This window comes from Cervus canadensis, chromosome 4 (genome assembly GCF_019320065.1).
Source record: "Cervus canadensis isolate Bull #8, Minnesota chromosome 4, ASM1932006v1, whole genome shotgun sequence".
Lineage (NCBI taxonomy): Eukaryota > Metazoa > Chordata > Mammalia > Artiodactyla > Cervidae > Cervus > Cervus canadensis.
Window position 1 is genome coordinate 75,906,244 of NC_057389.1, and position 13,195 is coordinate 75,919,438.

Below are 13,195 nucleotides of genomic sequence, written 5' to 3' on the forward strand. Positions count from 1 at the left end.
ATGTTTAAAGCTGATAGCTCTGCTTTCACACACTGGTGAAACTTTTACATGCTTCAGGGAGTGTTTATTGAATACCGACTATTACCAGTTATTGTTTTAGGCACTAGGTCTACAGGAATGTGGAAGACAAAGCCCCTGCCTCTTGTGATGTGAAGTAAATGGTGATGAAAAGTGTTGTTTTAATTCAGATAACATTTGAGCAGAAACCTGAATACAATGAGATGATCAGCCAAGTATAGAAGAACTTGAAAAGGGATAGCTTAAGCATCAGAAGGCAGTAAAGCTTTCAAAAGAACCCATAAGGAAGTAGCATGATCTGGTTACATTTAAACTTCACTGTGACTGCTTTATGGAAAATAGTCTTTGGGAAAACAAGAGCCAATGGAGAATGACCAGTTATGGGCTTATTACCTTGGTCCAGGTGAGAGGTGGTGATTTGGTCAAAGAAAGTAAGTAGGAATGGTGATTAGTGACTGGTTCTGGATAGATTTTGCAGATGAAATCCCAGGATTTGCTGAAGGATTTATTGTGAGCTGTGAAGAATGGAAGAAAGTGTAATGGAAGAATCATGAGTTTTAGCCCTTAATCACCAGAAAAATTAAACTTATATCTAATAAGATGGAAGAAGGTTTAAAGTTTAAGGAGAAAATCACAGCATTTTCTTTTAACATGTCAACTAGGTAGTTGGATATATGAGTCTGGAGATCAAGTTAGAGCTTGAGGTGGAAATTTGGAAGTTTCAACCACAGATGATGTTTATTTAAAGTAGTCTGAACTCTGAATTTTCTCAGTGAATAAATACTATGTGTGTGTCTGTCTGTATGTTTGTGTATGTGTGTATACACACACACATACACACATATCATTATATGTATATAATCCCATTCAGTCATCATCAAACATCTATAAAGTGTTGGCTATAAGCCAGGCACTGGTGAAAGGTTCTGAGAATGAAATAGTGGTATTAGTCATTCAACATAAAAATATATAGTATTTGATCATTTTAGGTCTCTAGTAAATGGAACTTCAGGCATTATAGTAGTCATGGATTATATCACCCAGCTTAGTACTAATATGTTACTTGATTCTTTCATGTTATTTTAGTCTTCTATACTAGATTTTTAAATTCTTTGACTGCAGGATCTATATTACATTTTTTTAAAATATACATGTGATGCCTACCACAATTCTGGAACAATATTAATTACTCAAAGAATATTTGTTATTGATTAAATAATTTTAACTGTCAAGAACAGTAGTATTTTTTTCAGCTTGTTATCTTTAGAATGCATTATATAGGTGAGTTATCTAGTGAGAATATTAATAAATTTCTGTTCCCTAATTCTTAACTTTTAAAAATTATAATGAGTTGCATTTTATTCACTTCTTAGTAGTGTTAGTTTTTATTCCCACGTGTTTATTATTTCAATTTGCAGCCTGATTCGACTGCGGCTGAAAGAGCAGTTGCTAGACTAGCAGTGCACCCTCTTCTGAAGAAAAAAATAGATGTGCTGAAAGGTATGAATTAAATGACTTACGCCATTTTCAGTAAATAAATGGCCATTCATTTATTTACTTGCATGATTTTTTTTTTTTTACTTTTGAGGATCTTTTATATTATAAATGTCCTTTCAAATGCTTCCAAATGTAGGAAACTACCTGAAAATTTTTTATATCTAAAAAATTCTGCATTTTTTCTGAATTCCTAAATTTTTTAAATTCTTAACATAGATAATACTCAAGATAATATTAAATACAACTGACTTTGTAAATATTTTGCTGTGCTTAGTCGCTCAGTTGTGTCCAACTCTCCAACCCCATGGACTGTAGCCTGCCAGGTTCCTCTGTCCATGGGGATTCTCAAGGCAAGAATCCTGAAGTGGGTTGCCATGCCCTCCTCTAGAGGATCTTCTCAACCCAGAGATCGAACCCATGTCTCCCGCCTTGCAGGCAGATTTTTTTACCGTCTGAGCCACCAAGGAAGCCGTTTCTAAATATTGATGTAATTCATATTATTACTTACTTTGCCATTAGTCACATAATTTTTATTTATGTTTGTGTATTATAAAATAAGATGGTAACGATAACCCTATATGCAAAACAGAAAAAGAGACACAGATGTACAGAACAGACTTTTGGACTCCGTGGGAGAAGGCGAGGGTGGGATGTTTCGAGAGAACAGCATCGAAACATGTATATTATCAAGGGTGAAACAGATTACCAGCCCAGGCTGGATGCATGAGACAAGTGCTTGGGCCTGGTGCACTGGGAAGACCTAGAGGGATCGGGTAGAGAGGGAGGTGGGAGAGGGGATCGGGATGGGGAATACGTGTAAATCTATGGCTGATTCATGTCAATGTATGACAAAAACCACTACAATATTGTAAAGTAATTAGCCTCCAACTAATAAAAATAAATGAAAAAAAGAATACAATGAAAGAACTAAATGCTTCTGTCACAGATGAGAAGATAATTATTTTTATGCCTGAAAGCACAATTTATAATACCCTGCAATTTTATTAATACATTATTGCTATAGAAATTAAAGTTGCCATTTTATTCATTTATATTTAGTGAAGTTTTTTTTTTTTTTTTTTTTTTTATTTAGTGAAGTTTTTACTGTTCTTAACATCATACATGAAGGAATAAATTTAATTTTAGAGATTTAAAATGGATATCTGAGCATTTCATAAATGTTCTGATTTTCTAAAAGTTAATAGAGTTCTTTGTGGATTTTCACTTATTATATATATGTAATTTAAATTCCAATCATTTTGTTAAGTATTTCCAAATAATTTAAGAAATATGGTACTAAAGCAGTGATATTTTTTATTACTTGTTTCAGTGCTGAAACAAGTCATGTGCTGTTTCTCTTGCAGCTGCTGTCAAATCCTTTAAAGATGCAAGACAAAATGTTGTTGAAGATAAGTCATCAAACAGTGCTTCAAAAGAAAATCATTCCAAGGACACTTTGTGTTCAAATGATGATGCCAATAAGTTACAGCATGAAGGAACTATTATCTGTGAACAAGAAGAGAAGGAAGCCAAAATATTGGCAAAGAAACCAATAAATAATTCAAAAGAAAAAATAGCCAAGATGGATCATGGACCCAAAGCAATGGACGTCCCAAATTCTCTATCAAAGCCTTCTGAAAAAGATTCTGCAACTCTTTCAGCATTGCAGAAGATAGCTGCTGACCCCAAAATGAAAGCATTAAGTGAAACCAAAAAAGTGAAAGAGTCCAGTAGCTCACTTGATGTTGACAGTGATGGAGAAGAATTACATGAAGAAGAGAAGGAATATTTTGATGATAGCACAGAAGAAAGGTTTTACAAACAATCTTCCATGTCTGAGGATAGTGATAGTGGTGATGACTTCTTCATTGGGAAAGTCAAACGGGCACGGAAGAAGGAAAATAGTTGTCGTTTTTCAGATAAGGAACAAAACCCCCCCAAAAAATTGTTGCTTGAAGAAGATATACCTAAAACCCATCAAGATTTACAAAATGATAAAAACAAGCCACGTACAGAGGCAAGGAGGTTTGAATCAGTGTTTTTCCATTCTTTATCTGGATCTAAGAGCCTTGAAAGGTAAGAGTATTTTTTCATTCTGAAATAATTATTAAATCTTAATTTTCAAAAAGTATGAAATATCTATACATCCTGACATTGAGACGGCTCTCTCTCACGCATAATTCTATTTTGTACAGAATTTGTGTTTAGACTTGGCTCTCTCCAGCTTATAAAGTTGGAGTAATATGTACAACTACACGTATGATAATGCCAAATTCTTCCAGCCTCACCAGAAAATGAGATAATATAGATAAGTAATTTATCTAATTTAACGTCTAGCTAATTTAAGTTTATTCCTTCACTTATCAAAGTTCTGAAACTTTTGAGTTAGCTTTTGGTGAAAACTTTTGAAAATGTCTCATGTTTCTCAGTTTCTAAACAGAATTTTCTGAAAAGACTGTGGTGAATTTTTGTTTTGTTTTGTTTTTTCTCGTGTTGACCTAGAGCATTATTGTAAAACAATTGTTTTATACCTTTTCCTGTTTCAGTATATAAGGCTGCTTGCTTGCCCAAACTCCGGGTATCTCCAGACTGCTTTCTATTTGGTGGTGCTTATACTCGGTGGTCATCCTTATCCCTTCTGTAATCACTGCTTTTTGCAGCTGTTTTGTTGTAAATCAATAGGTTTAAATTCATTTGTAATTCTAATGTTAGGTGATATCTCTACATTTTAGAATAAAAATCATGGTTAGCTATTTTCTTCAGTAAGCTTTTTCTATAATTTATAGGTGAGGCATAATTTTTAATAAAACAGAAAAAAGGTGATGTTGAAATTTTCCCAGAAAGTAAGAGTATGGAAAAGACACATAAACCATCTTTGAAGCCTTGAAAATTATTAAATTAGTCCTTGTAACTCCCAACTCTGCCTTCAAAAGATTTATTTTTTTTCCTCACTTGAAAATTACACACCACTATCCCTTTCTTCTCTCCAAAATTGTTAACTTAATTTTTGTTACATGTGATTCATTGCTCCAGTAAGAAGATTTTTGAAATTCTTTGTCTAGATAGTTCTCAAGCATCCAAGGTAACCAAGACAGGATATTCTGTAGCCAGAAGTCACGATAAGGACGTTGAGAGAAAGATTCCTACATGTTTCTGTGGTGATCCTCTGCTCAGTCACTCAGCCATGTCTGACTCTGCGACCCCATGGCCTGTAACCCACCAGTGTCCCCTGTCCATGGGATTCTCCAGGCAAGAATGCTAAAAGGGACTGCTGATCCCTACTCCAGAGGATCTTACCCACCCAAGTATCAAACCCATGTCTCTTGCGTCTCCTGCATCGGCAGGTGGATTCTTTACCACCCTTATTAGTGCCGCCTAGGAAGCCCATAGTGATACTGGGATCTAACAAACCTTTGATATAGCTAAAACATGGGGTTTTCATAATTTTTTTATTGTTTCTAGTGGGGGAGATAAAGGAACATGATAGTTTTTAAAGTGAGTTTTATCAACATTCTTATTATGTTGTCTTCTTAAAGTCGGAGGATTTGTTTCAATATTAAATATCCTAATGGTGTTTTTCTTCTTTTAGGAATCAGAGAGAACAGGTTCCAAGAAGCAAAACCCTGGGTATGTACTAATAACTACCTAACTTCCACATACAGTTGAGCAGTGCTTTTCCCAAGAGGAAAGAAGAAAAACTCTGGTTGCTTACTTGTTCTTTAGTCATGAAGTCGTGTCTGAGACTTTTGTGTCTGAGTCTTTTGTGACCCCATGGACTGTAGCCTGCCAGGCTCCTCTCTCCATGGGATTTCCCAGGCAAGAATACTGGAGTGGGTTGCCGTTTCCTTCTCCAGGGGATCTTCCTGAGCCAGGGATTGAACCTGTGTCTCCTGATTCTTAACTGCTGAGAAGAGGGAAACCTGGTTGCTTAGTAGTCTGAATAAATTCTGTACCCACAGAAACGAAAATAGAGCATCTTGTAATTATCAGTATAGTTTTTTGTTTTTTTATTTTATGTGTTTTTTTTTACTCTCTCTGTTCTACCAGTAGGAAAGATACAGACAAAACTTATCAGTTACGTTGAGTCTGTTTGATTTCAGTTCAGTTCAGTCACTCAGTCGAGTCCGACTCTTTGCGGCCCCATGGACTGCAGCACTCCAGGCCTCCCTGACCATCAGCAACTCCTGGAGTTTACTAAAACTCATGTCTATTGAGTTGGTGATGCCATCTAAACATCTCATACTCTGTCATCTCCTTCTCCTCACGCCTTCAGTCTTTCCCAGCATCAGGGTCTTTTCTAATGAGTCAGTTCTTTGCATCAGGTAGTCAAAGTATTGGAGTTTCAGCTTCAGCAACAGTCCTTCCGGTGAATATTCAAGACTGATTTCCTTTAGGGTGGACTAGATCTCCTTGCAGTCCAAGGGACTCTCAAGAGTCTTTGCCAACACCACAGTTTAAAAGTGTCAATTCTTCGGCGCTCAGAATGTTGAACTTTAAGCCAACTTTTTCACTCTCCTCTTTCACTTTCATCAAGAGGCTTTTTAGTTCTTCACTTTCTGCCATAAGGATGATGTCATCTGCATATCTGAGGTTATTGGTATTTTTCCAGGCAATCTTGATTCCAGCTTGTGCTTCATCCAGCCTAGCATTTCACGTGATGTACTCTGCATATGTGTTAAATAAGCAGGGTGATAGTATACAGCTTTGATGTACACCTTTCCGGATTTGGAACCAGTCTGTTGTTCCATGTCTACTTCTAACTGTTGCTTCTTGATCTGCATACAGATTTCTCAGAAGGCCAGCAAGGTGATCTGGTATTCCCATCTCTTGAATTTTCCACAGTTTGTTGTGATCCACACAGTCAGGCTTTAGTGTAGTCAATAAAGCAGATGTTTTTTCTGGAATTCATTGGTTTTTTGATGATCCGATGGATGTTGGCAGTTTGATCTCTGGTTCCTCTGCCTTTTCTAAAACCAGCTTGCACATTTGGATGTTCATGGTTCACGTATTGCTGAAGCCTGGCTTGGAGAATTTTGAGCATTACTTTACTAGCATGTGAGATAAGTGCAATTGTGCAGTAGTTTGAACATTCTTTGGCATTGCCTTTTTTTGGCATCAGAATGAAAACTGAGCTTTTCCAGCCCTGTGGCCACTGCCGAGTTCTCCAAATTTGCTGGCATATTGAGTGCAGCACTTTCACAGCATCAACCTTTAGGATTTGAAATAGCTCAGTTGGAATTCCATCACCTCCACTAGCTTTGTTCGTAGTGATGCTTTCTAAGGCCCACTTGACTTCGCATTCCAGGATGTCTGGCTCTCAGTGAATGATCACACCATTGTGGTTAACTGGGTCATGAAGATCTTTTTTGTACAGTTCTTCTGTGTATCCTTGCTACCTCTTCTTTGATATCTTGTGCTCCTGTTAGGTCCATACTGTTTCTGTCCTTTATTGATCCCATCTTTGCATGAAATGTTCCCTTGGTATCTCTAATTTTCTTGAAGAGATCTCTAGCCTTTTCCATTCTATTGTTTTCCTCTATTTCTTTGCATGGATCACTGAGGAAGGTTTTCTTATCTCTCCGTGCTATTCTTTGGAACTCTGCATTCTAATGGATATATCTTTCCTTTTCTCCTTTGCCTTCTGCTTCTCTTCTTTGCATTTATGAGAGAGCCATACCTTTGCTCTTATGTCTGCTCCAGGGCTAAATCTCTGTAGGTCTTTACTGCTTAAAATCTTTCTCAATCATATCTCTCACAGTTTGGAGTCAAAATGCTTTTCTAAACCTTAAATTGCCAAATATCTGTACCCTCTTTTCCCTTTTGTATCTGCCTGTGAACTGGCCAGTTCTTTCCTGAACTGTTCTCTTTTTCTTTTTAGTACTTTGCCAAAGATCCATCAGTACACTAATCTTTTTATTCTTTCCAGACACTTACCTTGTGCTGCAGTTCCATAAGCATGTAGCCTGCTTCCCAAGTTTTAACTAGCAACAGTTTTACCTTTCCTAACACATACATAGGATACTCACTTGCAGCCTTAAATATCGTTTCCTTACTATCTACTACAGTACTGTAAAACCCATGCCACATTTTTATGTTATTTTAATCACTGTGTTGAAGTACTAGGTTTGGCAAATACATGGCCTTATATTCACAAATACAGAATAGCTGCAAATTAAAAGATTCCCACATCTTCCTAATGAGAAGACCCAAGTAGAACGTGTTTTTGTTTTTATTTAGCTTATAAATTTATGATATTTAATTTATCCATGTATTTGCATATGCAAGTATGCTTTATATAGTTATTAAAATACATATCAGTTTAGAAATACTATCTTATTCAAATTTTAGGTTACATGAAATGGTTTCATTTAACATTTTAGTTCTCCACTCTTTATCACTAGAGGCACTCTTGGAGTATTATAACAGACTTCTGGAGCACATGTGATTTGTACAAGATATGGGATGTTTTGAGTCTGTGTGCAGTGATCTTTTGGAAGTGTTATTCCAATTGTACATTTGTTTCAATAACATTATAACATTTGCTTTTTAAGATCTTTAAAAGGCTTCTTGACAATGATCGCTGACTAGCAGTAGAGAAATTATGCACCCCTAGGACTGATTAATAAATCTGTATTAAATTTTTTGCCTTGTCTTTGTGATCTTATAAATGTGCATTGATTCAGTCCTTCCAGGCCCGTATGTCTCCCAGTACTTTGTTCAAAATAATGTAATAGAAGTTTCTCATAATGAAAGAGGTAAGAGCTAGATTACAAATTGCCACCCTCATATTTGGTGGATAACTTTATGGTTCGATAAGAACAGTGTTTTAAATTTGAGTAGATATAGCAGTTACTTTGCAGTCACATTATTTTGTTCAGTAACAGAAGGGAGTGGAATCAATTAATAGCCCTTTAAATAGCTCACCCATCAACACTGTTGAACTCAATATTTTAGTTAAAACATGTGAATTTTCTGGCTGCATTGCTCCACACAGAGATATCATATGCCAATGAATCATATTCCTTTAAAAATACAAAATACTCCCCTTTTAAAATTTTGTTTCCTTATGTGTTGTCTGGACTGTGTTTCCTTTCTTAATGTCAATGTAAAAAGATAGAACAGCATATACTAGGAGGCCTGCAACAAACATATTGACAACGGTTAGAAAGCATGTGTCCCAAAACTCACTGGCCATGTGTATTTCAACTTCAAACTTCCCAGTGGGGCTTAGATTTTTTATTTTTGTGTGAGGTATTCTACTTAAGTAAAACTAAATTTCTTCCTTAAATACTGGCTTGAGAAGATAAAATGTTTTTGTCTTCTATGCTATTTATGTATAGACTTAGTTTTCATTAATTTTGTTTTCTCCTGCAGATTTTCAGCACATTGAACCTCAGATCAAGAATCAGTTTAATAAGAAAGCACAAAGAGGATTTGAAAATACAAAACAGAAATCACAGCTGCCTCTTCATCCTTCATGGGAAGCAAGCCGGCGGCGAAAAGAACAGCAATCCAAAATTGCTGTGTTTCAGGGGAAAAAAATTACCTTTAATGATTGATCAGTACTATATTTTTGTTAATTTCTCTGTCTAAATTTGATTTTCTTCTTATTTTTTAAACTAGCTCATTATTTAAATATATATTTAAGTAAGTCTCTGAATGGGTTATAGAAATGAGTTGGTTTTGTCTTTTTTTAAGTGTGTTCGTGTTATGTTTAAGCTTCTGTAGATCAAGTACATACTTAATTTTAAATATGTCTAGAAGACTGCTGTCCCTCTATAAAAGAATTTTGAGATGATAGCTATCTCAGATTTTCTCATTTGGTTTTATCATGAAGTGTATTTCACTAGGTTAGCTCTGTGTTTCTTTACTTTGAAAATAAATGTTGAGTGATATTTGAAATAATAATGGAAAAATATGAGGAAAGTGTAGCTATTTAAAACAGACTCTTCTTACTGAGTTACTCTTGTTAGCAAAACTAAGATGATAACTTTTATTATGGGTATACAGATAGTAAGCTATATAAGTAAATATTAATTTTTATTATAGCTTTAATTATTTGTAATTTTTTAGTTTTTGCTGTTTAAAATAGTTTCCCAGGAAAATTTTGGATTTCTGAATTATGTTTCAGTTATTTGGGCAGCATTCATGTTTAAATGTTGCAACCAACCAAAAATTGGTTTTACTGCATATAAAATTTCTGTCAAATCACAAATGTATAACATAACATTAGACATGTGTTTTTATAGAAACAGTTTTTGAGGAATCATAGGTTTGGAATTTACAAGAGCAAATTCTGAAGGAGATATGATTACAGAAGCATTTTCACTATAGCTAAGCAGAGGTTATAATTCACTGAAGAAGGGACTGCTTTATATTTCATAGTACTGTTATTTTAAAGGAAAACAGAATTTTAAAAATCTCTTCAAATGTTTGACTTCTTGCTACTGGGAGAAATTAAAGTTCTTGGTTAACTAAGTAACCAAAAAAGTTAAAAAATAATGTTTCTATCCCTACCCAGATTTAGCCAAACCATGAAGTTGAGAGCACTATTCATTGACCCAACACTTCTAACCCCAACTTCAAGGAGTTAGGGTTTGACTACAAAGTTAGAGGAAAGAGGCCACACAAGACTACTCACTTCTGACACCAACTGCAGGTTCGGAGATTGCAGGGGAGGGCTCCCCAGATACTGTCAGATTCAAAAATTTGCTTGCAGAACTCACTAAAACCTATTATATTCCTAGTTACAGTTCATTATACAGTTTAGCGACTGAACAACAGATAGTTCATTACAAGGAAAGAGTACAGATTATAACCAGCCAAAGGAAGGAATGCATAGGGCAAAGTCTGTGAGGGTTCTAAAAGCAAAGTTTCTGTTGTCCTCAAGTTGCATTGCCATCCTTGCATCAATGTGTACAGTGTTGCCAATCTGAAAAGCTCACTCCAGTTTTAATGTCCAAAATTTTTATTGTATCTTTCATAGATAGACATGCTCAGTTGATTGCCCATGTGATTGTTTCAGATGGATTGATAATATCATATGACCCGAAGACTCATCCTAAATGACATGGTAGGTCTTTTTTAGTGCAGCCAACCCCTGCTCTAAACAAGGACAATCCTATCAGGTATGACGTAGAGTGCCTCCGTGAAGCGGAAGGCAAAGGCAGTTTCTCTCTTTGGGCAAGACCAGGTTCTTTACTACACAACATCTGTCACCCGAATTCCCCCAATATTAACAATTTTTCTGTATCTACTTTATCTTTGGCTCTCATACTCCCTTCTCTCCTCCTTTTTTCCTTCCTTTTCCCCTTTCTCCTTCCTTTTTTATACTCTTTATCCCTTCATCTCTCTTTTCCTCATTTTATCCCTGTCTCCCTCTCCATCTACTCTCTTCCTCTCATCCTTTTATCATTTCTATTTCTCTACCCTGTTTGTAGCCTCTCTCTAAAAACAAGTCATTCTCTGTTTTTTTGTATTGCCACAGTTCAGTTATCAAATATTAAGATTTTGCCAATTGTCCCAGTGTCTTTTTATGGCAACAGAAAAATCAGCATCAAGCCTTTCATCCAGTGGTCACCTTACATTCAGTTATCTCTCTTTGGTTGGAAACAGTACCTCAGTCTCTTAGGATTTCATGACATCGACCTTTTTCAAAAGTGCAGATCAGATATTTTGCAGTGTCCTTTTATTTGGACTTGTCTAATACTCACATTTTCATATTCAAGTTATGCACTTTTGGCAGGAATGTTGCAGAAGGAATGTTGCATTTGTCCTGTTGCATCATATCTGAGGTTAGGTGATGATGTTGATATGGCTGGGCCTTTACTGGTGGTGGTAACTTTGCTTACTTGTTTTAAACGGTATTTATACGGTTTTTCCACTGCAGGATTACTATTTTCTCTTTGTAATGAATAATTATCTTGTGGGGAGATACTTTAAGACTGTGTGAAACTGTCTTGAAACTTTCATGCACTAGTTTTAACATTCATTCATAATTCTTACCTGAAATAATTATTGCTATAGTAGTTTAAATTATGATTTTTTTTTTAATTTCAGTTTTTCTACACTTATTAGATGGCCTTTTAGAATAAGGGAGAATCTTACATTTTCTCCTATTAATTGAGCTTTTAAATGTATTTCAGTATTATCTCATGGATACTTCTCTTTTCTCCTTTTCTATTACTTTTTATTAATTGGCTATTTTTTATTCATTTTATCAATTATTGGATTATAAGATTTATTATAGTATACATCTCAAGTAGTATTTATACCACTTTACATACGGTCCAAACACCTTACTGTAGTAAATGTTAACGTTTCTCCCCATGCTTTTGTACTATTGTTTATATACATTTTGCTTCTACATTTAACCCTGTAGTGTATTGTTTTTGATTTTACTATAATTTCTGTTTGTCTCTGTATCATGTTTATGTTTTTCTCTACTTCCTAGAACATTAGTAGCTGTTTTAATGATCTTGTCTGCAGTGATTCTCTTGGGGCAGTTTGTACCAACAAGGTATATTTGGCAGTGTCTAGAGATATTTTGAATGTCACATCTGGGGAAGATGTTGCATCTAGTGGATATAGGCCAGGGATGCTGCTTACTTTGGTTAATGGAAGCCCCTTCAAGTTGTTTCCTGTGTTTTTTTGGCATGTAAGTCCTTTCTGTAGTAGTGAGGAAGGTGGTTTCTTAGTTTCCACAATATATTTATTTTCTCAGCCCCAGCGTACACAGAAGTTCAGTTCAAAATTGCTGGTTGATACCTCTGCAAAACACAAGTTTATTAGTCAAACTAATTTATGTTTGAAGTTCTTTTTTCTTTAGCCTGAGGGCGTATGGTTTCAAAACTAAGTTTGCAAGTTATCTGGGATATTGTTAGCAAAAATGGCTGACTAAGGACATCCAAAAATTACCTTTCTTCTTTAAAAGCAGTGGAGAAAGCTGTCCATAGTGTCAGAATTGATGTTTTCAGAACTGCAGAATTAACCAAAAGCTTACTAAGGGTTGTTATTTATTAAAAATGGCTGAAACTTGATACAGAGAGTATCTTTGTGACATTTTAACTTGCTCTATTCTCATCCCCCACTCCCCAAGTCCATGGTGTCTTGAAAATCAGCAGCCCACAATCATGATAAAAACCTGCAGCCTGACAGATACTAGAGGCGCCAGAAAAAGGTTGGAACTTTTTCAAAGACACATTCCCTGAGAATTATCTTTATTTGACCAGTAAGGTAGTTCACTGGAAGACCCGATGGCAATTCTTTCTTTATCTAACTTGGCTAAGAGCTTACCCAATGTGAAAAGCCTTTTTCCTGAGATCACTTTTTGAAATCAGTTAGAGGCAATTGTTTAACATCACAACTTCCAAAGGCAGTGAATAAAAGTTGGGGAAGACAAGAAGTTAATCAAACAGCTTAAAAGGAAATCTGGAAAATTCACTATCCTTAGGAACTTTGATAAGTTTTGACATATTTCCTGGAATTAAGAAAGTCATATGAATGACAGAATTATGTGCACGTTCAGGAAAGTGCTGAGAAGGCCCTAAACCCTCACTTCTGGTTGACTTTGGGAGCTCTACATAAGCGGGAAGTGATGGCTAGTGTGGAAATGTCAACTTCCTGGCCAAGTGTTGAAGGTGTATCCCAACAAAAGGCTCTCAACAAAGTTAGTGAAGTA

The 13,195-nt window shown here is 35.6% G+C and overlaps 1 protein-coding gene across 1 annotated transcript in view; it reads left to right on the forward strand.

The window, feature by feature from the left end:
• The window catches only part of SRFBP1 (serum response factor binding protein 1), an 83,840-nt gene extending 71,286 nt beyond the window's left edge, over positions 1 to 12,554 (forward strand). Inside the window, exons 5-8 of the mRNA XM_043465883.1 lie at positions 1,437 to 1,518; positions 2,880 to 3,591; positions 5,105 to 5,142; positions 8,890 to 12,554. Of these exons, the coding sequence (XP_043321818.1) occupies positions 1,437 to 1,518; positions 2,880 to 3,591; positions 5,105 to 5,142; positions 8,890 to 9,074 (1,017 nt within the window). The 3' untranslated portion in view covers positions 9,075 to 12,554. The remainder of the gene's footprint in view (positions 1 to 1,436; positions 1,519 to 2,879; positions 3,592 to 5,104; positions 5,143 to 8,889) is intronic.
• Positions 12,555 to 13,195: the final 641 nt, after the last annotated feature.